General features: G+C 42.2%; 1 protein-coding gene and 1 long non-coding RNA gene across 3 annotated transcripts; both read right to left on the bottom strand.

Moving 5' to 3' along the window:
* Positions 1-4434: 4434 nt before the first annotated feature.
* Positions 4435-9786, bottom strand: LOC127336919 (synaptotagmin-5). The gene is made up of 13 exons (XM_051363786.2): positions 9333-9786; positions 8263-8367; positions 8130-8180; positions 7895-8015; positions 7116-7237; positions 6663-6764; positions 6498-6572; positions 6328-6407; positions 6078-6228; positions 5759-5989; positions 5342-5638; positions 5036-5149; positions 4435-4933 (listed from the first exon to the last, which is right to left on the bottom strand). Exons 1-13 carry the CDS (start codon positions 9435-9437, stop codon positions 4775-4777), a joined length of 1713 nt encoding a protein of 570 aa, XP_051219746.1. The 5' UTR covers positions 9438-9786; the 3' UTR covers positions 4435-4774.
* A 331-nt stretch (positions 9787-10117) lies between these two features.
* Positions 10118-15133, bottom strand: LOC127336920 (uncharacterized). 2 transcript variants are annotated; one of them, XR_007873575.2, is made up of 8 exons: positions 14690-15133; positions 14410-14603; positions 13906-13985; positions 13717-13810; positions 13506-13604; positions 13220-13373; positions 10946-13029; positions 10118-10797 (listed from the first exon to the last, which is right to left on the bottom strand). It is a non-coding gene; the product is annotated as an uncharacterized lncRNA (long non-coding RNA). The 2 variants fall into 2 exon arrangements; XR_007873574.2 differs by having other exon boundaries at positions 10946-13373.
* Between the last annotated feature and the right edge of the window lie 2520 nt (positions 15134-17653).

Genomic DNA, 17653 nt, shown 5'->3' with positions numbered 1-17653 from the left:
ACAAAGTACTTTGGTTGTGTTGTGCAGGTTCCACGTTGGCGCCGGAATCTCTGGTGTTGCGCCGCACTACATCCCGCCGCCATCAACCTTCAACGTGCTTCTTGACTCCTACTGGTTCGATTAAACCTTGGTTTCTTACTGAGGGAAACTTGCCGCTGTGCGCATCACACCTTCCTCTTGGGGTTCCCAACGGACGTGTCAACTACACGCATCAGGAGACATCGGAAAAAATGTATTCATTCTCTTATTCAAGATGAAGGGTTGATTGAAGGCCATGAGCAACTCAAATCTTACATTACTAATTATTATAAAGGCCTGTTTGGTCCTCCGGAGGAAAGCACCTTCTCTCTTAATGAGGACTTAACGGACGATATATCCCAAGTTTCTATGGAAGAAAATGGTCTACTAACCGCACCTTATACTGAGGAAGAGGTTCAGAAGGCAATTTTCCAAATGGAATGCAACAAAGCACCGGGTCCTGATGGTTTTCCAGCGGAGTTTTATCAAACTTTCTGGGATACGATTAAATCGGACCTTCTAGATTTGTTCAGTGACCTACACATTGTACAACTAGAATTATTTCGTCTAAATTTTGGTGAAGTAATCTTGTTACCGAAAGTTAATGAGGCAGAAAGGATTCAACAATATAGACCTATTTGCCTCTTAAATGTAAGTTTCAAGATTTTCACGAAAGTGGCCACCATTAGACTTAATACGGTTGAGGATCATGTTGTCCAGCCATCACAGACAGCCTTTATGCAAGGAAGGAACATCCTTGATGGAGTGGCGGTCTTGCATGAGACGGTACATGAGATGCATTCTAAGAAATTACATGGGGTTATTTTAAAACTAGATTTTGAAAAGGCGTATGATAAAGTTAATTGGTCTTTCCTACAACAGACACTCAGGATGAAAGGTTTTTCTCCAGAGTGGCGCGCTCTAATAAATGATTTTGTGTATGGAGGTAGTGTCGCAATCCGGGTTAATGATGACACCGGCCACTATTTCCAAACACGAAAAGGGTTACGCCAAGGGGATCCGTTATCACCGATGTTGTTTAACATTGTAGCGGATATGCTGGCTATACTCATAGAGCGGGCCAAGGCTGATGGCCAGATTGAAGGAGTGATTCCACATCTGGTTGATGGTGGTTTATCTATACTTCAATATGCCGACGATACAATTCTGTTTATGGATCATGAACTTGAAAAAGCTCAAAATCTGAAATTAATTTTGGCGGCTTTTGAGCAGTTGTCAGGATTGAAAATCAATTTCCATAAAAGCGAATTGTTCTGTTTCGGTGATGCCCAAAACGATACGGCTCTGTATACAGAGTTGTTTGGTTGCGGGCAAGGCCAATTTCCTATTCGTTATTTGGGTATTCCGATTCATTATCGGAGACTTACAATCGCGGAATGGAAATTAGTGGAAGAAAGATTACAAAAACGCCTTAGTAGTTGGAAAGGTAAATTGTTGTCCCTGGGAGGAAGATTGGTACTCATTAATTCGGTACTCACAAATATGGTATTGTATATGTTATCATTCTTCATCCTACCGAAAGGAATTCTGCATAAACTCGATTACTATCGATCCAGATTCTTTTGGCAAGGGGACAGTGAGAAAAAGAAATATCGACTGGTTAAGTGGAGTATAGTTTGTAGTCCCAAAGATCAAGGAGGGCTTGGAGTTCATGACCTGGAGGTCAAGAATTCAGCTCTTCTGGGTAAATGGCTGTTTAAGCTACTTACTGAGGGTGGGACTTGGCAAACTATTCTTCAGAGAAAGTATATCGGTTCGAAGACATTATCCCAAGTGGTTTGGAAACCTGGGGATTCTCACTTCTGGGCTGGTCTTATGGCGACAAAAAATGTATTCTTTCGCCATGGTACTTTCTCAATAAGGAATGGAGCACAGATACGGTTCTCGGGAAGATGCTTGGCTAGACAATGCACCCTTACGTGAATGTGATTCCTCGCTTCCGTATAGGATTGCTCGTCGCCAAGGTGATACCATTGCTACTGTAATGGCTACCTCACCTCCGAATGTGACGTTCAGACGGGTTTTACTTGGACAAAGACTTGTGGCATGGAATACCCTAATTCAACGGCTCGGAGATATTCATTTATCACCTGAACCAGACGAATTTAGATGGAACCTTCATGTAGATGGTACCTTTTCCGTAAAATCTTTCTACAATGCGATCCTTCTTTCTGACTTACCAGTTGACAACAATAAGAAGATTTGGAAGATGAAGATACCATTAAAAATTAAAATTTTTGGATGGTATCTTCGTCGTGGGGTTATTCTCACCAAAGACAATCTTGTTAAGCGGAATTGGCATGGAAGTACACGGTGTGTTTTTTGTCATCAGGACAAAACAATCAAACACTTATTCTTCCAGTGCCAGTTCGCGAGATCTATATGGTCTGTCATCCAAGTAGCGTCTACCTTGTATCCTCCGACTAGTGTCGCCAATGTCTTTGGCAATTGGCTTCATGGTATAGATTCAAGGTTTAAGTTGCTTCTTAGGGTGGGGGCGCTAGCAGTTATCTGGGCGCTTTGGCTATGTAGAAATGACAAGATCTTTAATGACAAAAATTGTTCTTTGTTGCAGGTCATCTACAGATGTACAAGTATTCTCCGTTCATGGTTACCTCTACAGCGAGTGGAGAACCAACAACTATTTACGGAGGTCTGTACACGGTTGGAGGCTACGACGAGGGATACTTTTTCCCTACATGGGTGGCAGCATAGTCTACGGATAGATGCCCCACCTACACTTTAGGCGTTATATGATTCATCGTTCCGATATGTATCTCGCCTAGTTTTTATTATTTATCCTTTTGGACTTGAGACAACAAAACGGCTGTGTGCATCCTGGTTATGCAGAGGCTGGATGTAATTGCTTATTAAAGTAATAAAGCATCCTTTATCGAAAAAAAGCAACAACTTGACTAGATCGGGTGACCAGATGGGCTTCGGATCAATCAATTTTCAAATATCTAAAAACAGCACATATATGCCAATGAACTTTCCAAATCTGCAATCTCCTTTTTAACGTTTCGGGCTGAATCGATCACATTAACAGCCCAGTCGGGGCCAAATGAGGTAGCCTTTTCAAGAACCGAGTTTGCGATTCCTGATACAATCAGTCCAGCCATAGTATGTTACCTTTGGGAACTGCAGAGTGAGTTATTTAGACAAATATTAGTGTCCATTCTTCCAGAAAATTACATGACTGCTTGCCAAATTAAAGGGCCAACCTCATACATATATGAACTAAAACCAAGCAAACAATCTAGCTCTTCCATAGACCCCAAGGTTAAAACGTTTTCTTGAGTGAAACATAAGGACTGCTGAGATTAAACGATACCATGATACTTTACACTATTTTAAGGCTTGGGGGTCTATGGAAGCACAAGCCATCCAACTATCATACTATTTGGAGAATGAGTAAAAAGGGGATGAAGCCATGGCCGAAAGGACGGCTAAATAGAGAGTTTCCGAAGATATGTGTGAGGACATGCTGAATAAAGAAAGTAATAATCTAATCATTCAACTTTATGGAAGGAATTCGTGATATTTTCTGGATTTTACTGTAGAAGAAAAATAAATGAATTCTGGATCTAGGTCCATCAAGGTCTAACTGCAGAAAGCACTTGAAAATAATCTGGCAAGTCATGCAATAGCACCTTGACAGCCTGAGGGACGCAAGGTTTGCTTGAGAGCTAACTCAGACCAAGTCGCTCGCGGAGGTAGAGAAAAATGAAGGAGGGCAGAAACACAGCTCAGCTCGGCATCCTGAACAAAAGGGTAATGAATTCAGTTACCAAATTAGCTAAACAGATCTCTCAATTAACCGCCTACCTCTCTCGCACAGCTCCGGAGAAGTCTCCCCTCAACCGGACCGCCCCTTCACGGCAGAGGCGAAAGCATTCGCACTACCACCAGTCCACCATAGCCAAAATGGAGGATGAGAAAAGGCTTGCAGTAGCAGGTATGCAGACGACTATGACGACTTCAGACTTGTCATTCTAGCACATTTCGCTCAGAACTGTGCCTTGTACAACCAGTCCATACTCCACTGACCAAAGCTCCTTCAAACCTTCAGGAGATCAGTGTACTGCACTGGAACAGTCGTTTGTCTATGATCCGACAGGGACTCGAACACTAACTTGATTGCCGTGCCTAGGCAATAAATGGGAAGAAATTGACAGATGATCTTCGGTAACGATAGAGTAATCAGACTGCTATAATGACCAAGTATGGCCAGTAATCTATAGTAATCGGACTGCTAGAGTAATCTACTGACTCATGTTTTCACACCTCTCGGATGGCAATAGACCGGTATCCTTTCACCATGCTGCATAGGAACCACAGTTGTTGGGTGTTAACTTCAGACGACAAGAGCAACTAGGGCTTATAGACACGCCATTTCCAGCCGCTAGATGTCACATCTAGTAAAATGGATTAATCCTCATGAGAGTGACAAAGCATTCACAGCAGCTCCAGCAGCTCAATTTGTTCCTACAAGATTTACAGATGTGCTTTGAGCATATGGCATTACAAGGGAAACATAATTTCGTTTGATCACTGCCAATACACTGCAGAATTCGAGCTATCCACACCATAACTCTGCGTCGCGTCAAAATGATGCTATTAATTCACACCTGAGCAAACGATGACTGAACCCAGCTGGTTCTCAGAAAGAAAGCCAACCATGGACAATATCCACCCACAAAAACCAGAGGAACCAATGTGAACCCTCTGAACTTTAAGCTGCTTCTCCCGAATCACGGAAGATTGATTGCGGCGACCACTTCAGATGCAAGTTGAGCTTCCCGGTCTTTGCTCCCTCCAACGGGAAGCTATCGCTGTAATCTTCTTCAATCAAAACCTTAGTTAATGTCAGGATGCACCGTCCCATGTAATCCTACAGAAAACGTCGTCAACATTTACTATGCTAACATGAATCATATTGCAGTTGAAAAAACTACTTGGAAAGCATTATGATGAAAATTTCAACAGAACTTACTCTACTGAAAGTGTCATGGTCATATACTTCCAGCATTAGCATATCATGTAAGCCATCTTCGACAACGAAGTCGAAAGTTTGATTCCAAACTGGGTTCAAGCTTTCAGTCACAACCTGCAGTCAGTGACAAGATAGAAACAGTGAGGACATGCTACTATTGAGAAATTCTGATGGTAGCACATTGCATAGGTAAAGGTGGTCAACTTCGCAAAAAAGTTGAAATTTTTTGGCTATCATTGTGATATTATACTTGTTAGAGATAGCCATGCATAAATATTTTGTTAATATAGCTGATAAAGATATTACCCTTGTCTTGTACTTTGTTTTTGTTTTCTTGAGAGAAAGCACAACATATGGGTCAGACTTGCCATTCATATCCATTGCTGGCAAATCTTCACCAGATACCACAGTTACTGAGAGAACCCCCCGCAGGATAATTTCCTTTCTCTTCCTTGATGACAACCTGCTATAATCTGTGCTCCCTGAACCATTTCCATTACTCGTCATTGTCCTCTCTAAGGAGGTCATCGAAAACTGTTGTTTAAAAGGATTTGGAGTCTCATCCTTCATGTTATATGGATAATAGAGTAGTTCAAGGTGCACCTGTTGGGGTCATGTCACAAGAAGAGGTGACATGCAAACAAGAATGTTATGTACCCAATTTGGCAATATGCCTGATGAAGAATGATGATATGGTGTCTATTCTTGAAAAATTGGGCTCACCTGACCCCGATCTTTCCTGTCTCGTTGAATATCCAAATCTTTTACAAGCTTCAACCAGACATCCTTTACTTTGCCTGGTTGAAGATCCTTCAGGCTAACTTGAACACAGCCAATCAAATCAGATTCCTGAATACCATCATCATCATAGATCTTCACTGTCACGCTCTGAGTATCAGCATCTTCAACAATAAACTCAAAGTGTTCATTCCAAATGGGGTTGAGATCATTGTTCTATACAGATGACGACAAAAGTTATTAGGAATCCCAAAAAGTAGAACGCACAAACAAGGAATGGAATTAGTAATACACTAATACTTACAATTGTTTTACTTCTCTTGGTTTTGTCTGGTAATGGTCGGATATATAAAGTGGCAAAAGGATCAGATTTCCCTATGAGATCCTTGTTTGTCAAATCTCTTGCTTGCACAAGCTTGACTTCCAATGTGCCGACAGGCTTCAGTTCCAAATCACTGACACAAAATGTATATTATGGTCATTCTTTTGTGATTTAGTGCCAGTTATTTTTGTAAATGACACCAAAATGTAATCAGGAATCAACCAATAACTACCTGTAATCCCCTGGTATTATAGGAATGATTTTCCTTACTGGCCATGTTATTGAGTCTTCAACAGCATTTTTTATAGTGTCCTGTAAACGGATAAGGATATCAACTATCTCAACCATAGGATTTTGATAAATTCCAACTCTATGCTGTAAAAAAAAAAAGTATAGCCAAACCTCAAGAGCAGCTGAAATTCCAGGTATAGCAGAAATATCGCCACCAATTACCTTCAGTTTAAAATCCAGTTTTTTCTAACATAATTTCCGAGAAGAAAAAATAGTTAGGCTAACGATGTGATAGCTTCAGCAAAAGAGAAAAATAACGATAGACAACAAGATAACCTTCTTTCTAAGAGAAAAACAAACAGCTCCAAAGCATGGTAAGTCTTCAACCAGCGGTCTGAAAATCAAGCGGAAAACTCCTGTGAAGCCGATGTCCTTCACCTATATGGCAAGAGCACTCCTATCACTATGGTAAAGTAATAAAGTTCATTTTGGTGTACAACATACAGAACATGATCATACTTTTACTACCCAATCAAAGTACATATAGACCCTCACAAATCACGATGCCATGCACAAATTGAGCTTAAATTTTTGCACCACAGAAACTGATGAATTAGGTGATGAGCTAATACAATATGATCCTATGTCGGTCATGAGTTAACTAGAGTAGAATCTGATAAAAAATGTTTGTGTAATGTCAGATTAGATGTACAAGACGACAAATATATTATTCCAACAGTCTCAAATAAAGGTCAATTGTGCGAGCCATGTAGACATGAAATAGATCACCTGTATTGGTAGTGCAACGCCAAGTCTAGTTTTTACATCTAATATGATACTTGGATTGGCATCCCAGTTCATCTCTAGCTCCATAACAATACCTTCTTCGTTACTCTCAATGATTGAAATACCTGCACGAGATGGGTAGGAAAACTTACAGGTCAACATTGAACAGGTAACTGCAAACATACACCACATATTCTGTGAAAATAGATAAATTAAAACAAAAATGAAGTACCGCAAAATGAACGAGCTGCTTCAAAATCGTCAGAAGATAACTAAATGTTTACATAAACTAGCATTCTAAATGCATAATATGTAGTGAGCACTTAATAAACAGCAGGAACATCATTATAACAACCTTCTATCGATTAGGATGGAATTTTCTGTATTTGGCAAGGTGATATGCATCTAATAACAGGCATTCAGCCACCCCCTCAAGGCCTCAAAACCATTTTAATATTACTGATTATTGATTCTAGAAAAAAGGCAAAAACCATGTACAAAATCTAATATCAGCACCCTCAAGGCCTCAAAACCATTTTACTATTATTGATTCTAGAAAAAAGGCAAACATCGTGTACACAGTCTAATATCCAGCAGCTGCATACTTCAGCAGTTATTGTCTGCTTTGTTGGTGTCATACTCTTGCTTAAAACATGCTAAATAGGGTCAGTGAAGTTTGTGTCTGAACAATGTGTTGGCAAAAAATAAAGAGTAAAGTACAGTGTCTTAACAAATACAAATTATCTACAGATGACAGTGAAAGATAACTTGAAAATACGTACCAGTAAACTGTGGTGCAACAGTACCAAGAGTGAGTTTTGAGAACGTGAGGGCAGCAAACACCACAGGCCTATATTGTTCAAGAACAGGCTCAACAGAGGCTTTGATGAGCTCAGACGCTGCCTGCAGCAATGAATGGCCAGAGAAGAAGATGCTCAAGAAGAGAATGTTTTCAAATTAAGTCAGATAAAAACAATTCCAGCCCAGGTTTCAGGTAACATGGAACGAAATGCTTACGTCATTCACAAAGGGCCATATTTTTGTGAGCTCCTGATTAAGCCATTTTAGCTGCAGAATTGCGCGCATCAGCATATGATCATCCACCTACAGTGTGAAGTAGAGCTAACTAGAGATTGCTAAACAAGTATACCTTTTGTTGCGTAGAGAAAACGACCCAGGACGGGTACAGGTCACCTGGAAGTAACTTGCGTGAATCTTCGACCGTCATCTTAGAGAAAGTAGAAACCGTGGCAGCCTGCACAAATGACCAGCGAAATCCTATTTAGTTTCAGGTATGGTTGCAATCTAAAAAGATAGCACTGACAGAGCGAGGTGTTCCAAGTATAAGATGGACATGAAGTAACTAGGGCTATCTCATTCTCAGTTAGGTACTTAGGTGTGGGTGGATGCACAATCCTAATATCCCACCACCTGGGTTCAAATACTCTGAACAAATTTGGGTACGACTGCCTTCTCTATCTATAGAACATGCAGTTTCTTCAACAAAAAAATGATGATACAGAAGTAATCCCATGGGTAATAATTGGCCTAAATTAACTGTCTTACTGACAACGACAGGAAATGTCAGCATTTCAACTACATGAACGATATTTCTTACAAACACTTGCTATTGTGCTTATCTGTCAGCAAAAATCAAGCCCCCAAAATGAGTGCTGTCCTACAAGGTTATGTTTGACCAAACAAACTATGCTACCATTGTAGTAAAAAGCTCATAAGTTGCAAGTCATGTAGGCAAGAACGTGTGCCCTGCCAGCAGTATAAGTCTAACTGTCTAGTCTTACTAACAGTGACAGGAAGTGCCCAGCATTGCAAGTGCTCAACTGTATTAACCATATCGGCTGCTTGCAAGCACTTTCCCTTGCACGTATCTGTCGGCAAGAACTGGTGCCCCTAAAATGAGTGATCCCATACAAGTAGTAGCAGAAAAATCTAACAAGCCGCGCGCGAGAGAGCGCCTCGCTTCGGCTTGTAAGTTGCAGGCCATGTAAGCCAAAAACCTATGCCGACAGACAGAAGGAGCAACGCGACACCCAGCGCGCTGTCCACCTAACGAAGGCAACAGCTCAACGATCCCACCGCAAAAGGCACGTACGGATGCGGGCCCACCTCTGCTCCTACGCCACGCTGTTCTACCCTAATCGCACATATCGCAAATCGAGGAAGGAAAAGGGGTGCGGGTGGTGGTGGGCGCTTAATTACCAGCTGGCGGCGGCGGGCGGCGCGGGAGTTCTCGCAGCGGGCGAAGGCGACGATGAGCGCGACGCCGGCGGCGACCCCCATGGCCAGCCCCATCCAGAACCCCATTCCGCGCCCTCCTCTTCTCCGACTGAATCACCCGCGCCCGTTTCGCCTCCCCCTCCCAAGAGGCCAACGCGCATCTGGGGTCCAGGCCCCTGTTGCGGAAAGCGAAGCAACCGAGGAGGCGTCGGCGGGCGGGCGGGGCGACCCGGCCAACGCGAACGCCGGCGCGGGACGGGGAGCGGGCGGAGCGGTCCAAGTGGCGCAGCTGCTGCTGCTGGAAGAGACGAAGAGTTTGAAAAGGGGAAGAAAAAATGGGGGAGATGTGGAGACCGGGGAGCGGAAATCGTGAGGGAGAAAGCGAGACGGGTTCAGTTCGGAGATCTTCCCATCTGGCTGGCCGCAAACTCTTTTTATTTTTTTCCTCTTGGCCTTTTCGCCAGGTGTCTCGGCTCGCGTGACGGCCTGAGGATGATGACCTGTGGGTGCGTCGCTGGCAGGTGGGTACCTGGGCTCGCGTGCTGACGGTGAGCTGGAGCGGGCTGGGGCTTGGGTCGCTGGCGGGTGGGGTACTCGTCAGCTAGTGGGGTTACTCCACGGAGAGGTGGGCTGTGTTGATGGCGTGAGCGGTGGGAGCTGGGCCTTGTTGTGGGGAACGTGAAAGGGGACGGTGGAGTTGGTAGAAAAGAGGCAACGGATCAGTTCCAATTCCGTGGTTCCAAGTTTCCATGAGTTTTATATAGGAAATTTGCCCGTGCGTTGCAACGGGAGAAGAAAAAACATGCTTGATTTCAGTATGATAGTATGAGGGTGATCGGATTGCACCACCAGTGATGGTTAATGACCACGTAGAGCTGGTAAGTATCAGCGAGCTTCCAAAACAAGCGCCGGCAACGAATTCATGCCTACCATGCCACCAAATATGACAGTACGAACTGTCTTATGATAATGCTATTTTATCACTAAAACATTGCTATCATATCATATCTTTATAGACAATTAAAGATAGACCGAATACATTGGAACAAAGAAAATATTAATTAGAACACCAAGATCCAGCCTCCATTAGTATTAATTTGATGGACTTAAGAGATTTTATTTAAAAACATAATTCTATTTTACATAAAAATGAGCAAATCAATCCATCTTTGCTTTCAAGGTGATCAAAACATTTAAGTTACACATGGACATGCCACAATGAAATAGCTCATATGAAACAAAAGGGAGTTAAATGGAGTTATTTCACTAAGCTTAAGAGGAGATATTAATTAGACCTGAAGGGCACGGCCACAAAATTAACCCTCACCTGCTTTGGGACAACAACAGAATAGAAAACACTAAAGGAATTACTATGATACTATCGCCGGTTTCCACCGCAGCAAGCCACCCAGGCTCTCCACTCATCCATAATCCTTGAGACGATGATCTGTAGATGCCATCAAAGACCTGACATTACACTTGAGCCAAGAATATGAAACAAACTATAATTCAGTATGATATGAACCTACAGCTCGACGAAGAATTCAGTATGTGAGAAGGCAAACTAAAAAAAATATAGACTGGTACATGCACACCTTTAGTGTTGCCCCCACACCATGACCTCTTGAATCTTCCTGACAATAACGAACCATAAAAACTGAATGATATCCTCCAAGACCAATCCGTAATCCTTTCTACTATAGCAACGCATGAAATAAACCGACAAAGAAAAGTGTACACACAGGGAAAATATAGATGTGCTTCCTGATGACTTATGTTGCTATTAGTTATTAGAACAAACTATAATTGAGAAGTAGTTTTTCACAACAAAATAGAATAATTTTTCATTAATTTCCCCCTTCATCCATTGCAAAAATATCAGCTAAAGCCTCACACATGGCTTCTAGATGAGCTTTAATATCTACGCTGGACATAGTTCTCTGATAATCGACCACGTTTTGCAACATCAGATCAATAATAAATGTTTTCGAAGTTCAAATAACCAAGTTTTCAGAGAAAATGCATGTGGTTTTTTCCAATTTGACTATCAGCTAATTGGTAAAAAAAAATCTTCACATGTCTACGAGGAACAGGCCAAAACAATCTGTAATCAATAGGTCCTAATTTAGGGCCGGCTGTTTTCGCTGGGCATGAAACCATATACTATATATTAACGTGTAACGAAAAAACATATTTATGATTTTGATTGATTAGGCATAAAGCTCAAATTATCATGAACAAAGAAAGAGCAAAAAAATCAAAGGGGATGTGATCTGTAGGCTTGCTCTCCCTAGACCTGCATATAAGGAAAAGTTATATGGTATATGGAAAAAAACAATATGTTAGCCTATATATCCTCCAATATGAATTGGAGATAAGTATGTAGATATTCACATGATACAAGAAATTAAAACATGTACTCTTTAGAAATGCAAGACATTTAACAAACAAACATCAACAAGAAATTAACCTGTATGAATATGAATGAAAACTTTGTACATTCTAGTTAATGAAAATTTTGCTTATGCAAGTCACGTACCAAGACAGATTGCCTCTGAAGTGAAGGCCCTCAGACTGGGAACACTACCGGAGGCCCAGGACTTTGCCAGGTTAGCTGCTCCGAACATGGTGACCACAGTGGACACGAGCATGTGACATAGTAGGGGCGGTTCTGTCTGAGGACTCAATGGAGATCACGCTTGTGGACATACTTGGACATGACGGCATGAAAAGAAACTGGACTGGTCTCGTCTAAGCAGCAGGTTGTCGGTGCACCTTAGCGATGGCGCCGCCAGTGATGGTTTCAGCCAACAAACTCCATGCATATTTACTCACACAGGGTGTGTTTCAGACAGCAAATCTTGTCATGTTCTTACAAGTTCTTTTTAAACATTTATTAACTTACTTATGCACAGGTACATGCAACAATGTACAGATAATTACCCACAGGAGGGGCCTTTAAAAAAAAGATGCACCAGTATGGTGTGCCTCGCCATTTGAACCTGAATGGAGTAAGGTGGGTTTTTTATGAATATATATACAATCCACTGTTGACTTAGCACTCCTCTGTTGATAATTTCCCATCTGATTTAATTGTGGTGTTAAGTCTGATCATTGAGTTACACTATGGGCTTATGCATGATCATATAAAAGTGATTTTGACTCACATTTCGGGTCTTAAGACTTGGTGGGGAGTAGAGAGACTAACACAAACATTTTTTTAACTGAACACATACTGATTGTTGACATTTTACTAACCTGCAAATACATAGCAGTATGGACAGTCTAAAACAGTGGACTACATGGTCTTACCTATCTCTCAAAATCATTCGGAAAACTCACATGGTAACGATACAAAAAAAAAGGACAACCAATATATGGTTCTAGTCAAATCCTCCCCTCTATAAACTTGGTTGTTTGACATATGGTTGCAGTATACTACTATTAAACTCAAGTGCAAATAGCTAACTAAGAGAATATTTTGTTCCACAATAGCGCTCCTAGCCTAATCAATTCCAGATTGCAAACCAGACACTCTTGTCTCTAACGAATATTGAGTTGATGTACAAAAATCTGGTCATTCACCAAAAGCAAATGTCCAGGTAAACTTACCTCTACAACATACATGATCTTTTTAATGTGTGCCTGCAACCATAGCTTCTATCTTCCTTACCTTTCCCTATAGATTTATTCAAACAAAGGAGTGAAGCTTATAACGATGGCTATGACATTCTAAAATTTCGCACGATTGCGCGCTTGACTTCTGTAACTTGTATGAAGGAAGGAGTTTCTTCTTTGACCACATGCACACAAAATAAAAGACACTGTAAGAAAATATAACAAGATAAGAGGATGCTTCCTTCTCTGACCTTCTGATGAGTTTTCTTGATGGTTTTCCATGCGAAGGCATAGCAGCAGAGGGAAACTGCAACTAACAGTGTTACTCCAAGTAGAGCAGATGTAATGATTATTAAGTGGTGCTTCTCTTGCTTCCCTATTTGGAGGTCCATGTTGCCTTCATAGCTGAAAATTTACATTGAGAAAATTAAGCTTTGAGGAAATCGGATGGTATCATGATTCGAAGACATCTAACTTAATTTGTATAGCATCACAGGAGTTCCAAATATAGAAAGCAAAGAATGCAGATCAGCTGACCTTCTTATAGAAGAATGTGTTAAAGAAGTGGCATTTTAAAAATCTTGTGGGTTCTCTTTTTGCCCTCTCCTTTAACAATTCTAGGTACAAATTGATGATCTGAAAGGGGTTAAAATAGAATACAAGATAAAGCCTTGGAACTTCAAGCTCATAAAAAATATAGCCGGACGTTTTTCCTTAATGAAGAAAGTTCTTCAATTTAAATATTCACCTCATCGTTTAACCAACCACGAGGCCTCAAGCACCCTAATTTCTCTCTGGTAATCTCGATCTTTAAAGGCTCATGCAGTACTAATATTTTTTTACTGCAAACAGAAGAGAAATAATGCTTAATGGTGCTAACAAAATAAGAGCAGAAGTATTGAATAAAATTCACTAAGCTCGATTGCCAAGTGTGTACCTGTGACCACTACCATACAATGAGGTGTCTACTAAAGTTTCATCTTCATTTGTGAGAGGCGTAAATAATTTATGTAGATCCTGAAATAGACAAGTACAAACTATGTGAGTTATATGTGAAAAGCTGTTGAAAAAAGTCACAAGGAACAGGTTAAGCGATAATGCACTAATTGATCCATTTAACATAGCTAGAGTTCAAAAGCAGAGCTAACCCTTTAAAAAAAATTCTTTGAGGAACCCAAAAGCATTCACCTTTGATACAGAGTTGCTATGACCATAGCATCGAACAAAAAAAAAGTCATCCAAAGAAAATTTCTGCTAGTTATATGGGTGAATTCACTCTGGCTAACAAGTTCACGAACAGCTATTTAAAGAGCTACTTCTACGAGTCATCTCAGTAAACACCATTCAGGCCAACATATGTGCATCAACCATTTCACCATTCATATCAGTGAGTCATGTTAATTTCCTCTTATGCCATGACCCATGAGATTGAAATGGCTACCTCTTTGAGCCTACAGCTCGACGCCTCCTCCAGTCTGATGTTGGTCGCATCGCCAATACCCCTCCTGGCCGCATTGGTCTTGTCCGCTTGAACCTGATTGGCGCTGAGATCTCGCACATCCCGCAACCCCTCGACAGGTGTCTTGTATACCCTCAGGCCACCGTCGTCCGTGCACCTCCTGAACAGCTCCCTCACTGAAACAACATCAAGGTTTCAGATATGCATCTTGAAAGTAGGAACTTATGAAAGGTCATTGGCCTCGACGTCCTTCAGAACCTACCATGGTGACCTCCTACCCCGGTCCCCGGGCCTGCGCGCGCCGCCCCGCTCCTCCATCTCCATTAATCCCGCCCGAGTTCCCCCTGCGCGCCGGCACCTGCTCCACGGATTCTATCTCTCCCGGGTGGAACGGATCATGGAATAAACGTGTGAAGGATGCGCCGGCAGGAGTTAGCATCGATTAGCCACCCGCGGTCGTCGATCCGGCCTCCATAATGGTCGCCTGTGGTAAGAAGTCCGCCGTTCCAGGTAGTTGATGCGGCGGCGTCCTGGACCTCAAGCGGACGCGTAGGAAATCTAGCGGCGGGGTGGGGCTGGCGGCGGGGATCAGGGGTGGCACTGGGAGGCGGCCGGGAGCCGAGGATCCAGAGATGGCACTGGGAGGCGGCGCGGTTGAGGGGAGACTCGTTGCCAGGCCATCCCTAGCTGCCAGCAAAACGATCGTGATTGCTTGGGTAGTAGTTGGACGTGATTTTCTGGAAACCTTAACGGGCCAGGTCACCAGGCCCATACGGGTGGATGATGGATGACGAAGGAAGAACGACGCAAAAGGACGACCAAACTATGGGGAGAAGGGGGAACAAGTTCCTTCTTTTTAAGTAGTAGAGATTTGACGACGGACGGTTCTGTGCTCTGCACTCTGCTCAGGCATCAGGCAGGGCCAACGGGATCCTCTAACTTGAAGCTGAAAAGTTAGAGAAGTACTTTAGTTTCCCTTACTCCAAACCAAACCATATGTATGTCCATAATTTAAATTAATTTGCATAGTAGTAGTGCATACGTACTTATGCTACATGAGCACGACTTTCCTTCCTTATTTTCTCTGATTTGGCTCCTTCAAGTTAGAGGATCCCGTTCCCAGGGCAGGATGGCACCGGCCCAGTGCATACTACTCCCCCTGTCGTTGTTCCTGTTTAGGTGCCGCATGTCTAATTTTAAGGGTGTATCTATGTCTCAGTTGACTCAGATTTTCTTAAGTCTCGGTGCAATTGCACTTTTTTAATATTTCTGTGCAATTGCACTTTTTTAACAAAAAAAGTGCAACTCAATCACTTTTTTATAAGTGACTTAGATTTAATAAAATATCAGTTGACTGAGACATAGCAAAAGCGTAATTTTAATAACCAATGAAATATAAAGTATATGTCATAAAAGTTATATCACCAAACTTATATTCAAATAAACTTTCAAACCATATAATTGTACATCACGTAACACTGGAAAGTGTCTTTGACACATGGGCACCAGTGCTCTTCTCCTTTTTAGATTTTTTAAAACTTTGAAATCTCACGTTTCTAAGTTTCAAAAAATTATGGCGTTAAATATATAGATAGATATATGCGGGTGAGGTGTATGCGAAAAAGTCCCGTAAAAAATACCGTGTATTTTAAACAATATAAAAAAGATTTGTTTATTTTTTATTTCACAAAATTTAAAGTATTTTTTACCGGGACTTTTTTGCATACACTTCTCATGAACATATCTATCCACATATTTAACGCCATAATTTTTAAAAACATAAAAGTGTAAGGTTTTAAAATTTTCAAAAAGCTAAAAGTGAAAGGAGCATTGGTGTCCATGTACACCAAATCATTGTCCACGGAACACTTGCTTTGTTGGTCAAAAAAGCGGTTGAAATATATCACGAAAAAATGATGGCACCGCATGCATTGTGACAGAGGGAGTACGAGACGAAGACTGGTTTTCTGTTTTGGTTCGCCTTCACTTAAATCCTGCTGGCTTCGATGGTTATTATACACATACTGGGAACGAAGACTGGTTTTCTGTTCTAACCACAGCAGCACAGCAACAGCTCTGGATGACCGTCGATGATTGCTCTAATTAATCCCTAAGCAGGAGTGCCCCTTATGTCTCATCTGAAAACAGTCCCACGCAAGTTTTTTAGAGTACTTGCTTAATGAAGAAGGCAGTAGACTAAGTGACTAACCACTCGATCACACGGAGCAAGAAGGCCCCATCGCAGAAGTGTTTTCTACTCCTCCTCCAATTAGACACACCTTAGCTACATCATTCCCTTCCGCTGCTAGCTCGCGATTCGCGAATTGGGCATGTGATCGAATGAGATGGTTAATTTCTTTAAGGAAAAAATCGTGCAACACACTCCCGTTTTACGAAATATTTCCATCATTGACAAGTTCAAACGATGAATGGCAAGGTGAGTAGGGAGCGTGCTGATAAAGCAACAACATACAAAAATTAACCGAAGCTACAAAAGTTCATCAGCCTTTGAAGGCGTATTTGCCACATTCGAATCTTTGCTTCCCATCGGTTTCTCGATTGGGCATAAATTTCCACGTGGTACATTGTGGCTCGGGCCTCGGGACACAACTCTTGCACTAGTAGTTATGAAGTTGTTAATTCGTTGCTAGACATCTCGAAAATGAGACTAGGAGGGCAAAGAGTTAAACTGAAGAACCCGACACACCTATACAAACTTGGCACTGTTGATAAACTAGGTTAAAGCACCAAGATATGGCCGCAGCGCTAGTACAAAAGCAGATTTTAAGCAAGTAATTCATCGGTCAACATTCAGGAAACGTACCTATCCAGCAAGGGATGGGCAGAAAAACTGATGACCCTCGCTCATTGCCCCCCCCCCCCCCCCCCCCCATCTCGCACTCGTCCCGCTACAGTACCTGAGCCTCTCCACTTTCTCACCGGGCCTCTCCCTCTTCCTCTCCGCCGGAGTAGCCGGCCGGAGTTGGAGGGGAGATGGCGTCGGAGTAGTTAGGTTTAGATTTAGGTTTAGTTTTTGTTCCTATATGGTGTATGGCGTTGATGCCGGGAGGGAAGTGGCAGATCTCATCGGCCGGATCTGGCACTGGCTTGTTCTCCTTCTCTGCCTCGTCGAGCTCCGGTGGTCGGAGCCGGAGATGTGGCGGTGGGGGGAAACGAAGATCTCCGTAAATAAGGTTGTTACTGGCGGATTTAGTGGCCAGAGGTG

The sequence above is a fragment of the Lolium perenne genome, chromosome 2, assembly GCF_019359855.2.
Source record: "Lolium perenne isolate Kyuss_39 chromosome 2, Kyuss_2.0, whole genome shotgun sequence".
In the NCBI taxonomy this organism is placed as follows: Eukaryota; Viridiplantae; Streptophyta; class Magnoliopsida; order Poales; family Poaceae; genus Lolium; species Lolium perenne.
Note: the sequence above shows the minus strand (reverse complement) of the source record. Positions and strands in the feature narration are given on the sequence as shown.

Coding starts and splice junctions, on each gene's coding strand:
- LOC127336919 (XM_051363786.2), bottom strand. CDS start 9,437: ATGGGGTTCTGGATGGGGCTGGCCATGGGGGTCGCCGCCGGCGTCGCG. Junction 6,765..7,115: donor GCGTTGCACTACCAATACAG/GTGATCTATTTC, acceptor CTTGCCATATAG/GTGAAGGACATCGGCTTCAC. Junction 6,229..6,327: donor ATAATACCAGGGGATTACAG/GTAGTTATTGGT, acceptor ATTTTGTGTCAG/TGATTTGGAACTGAAGCCTG.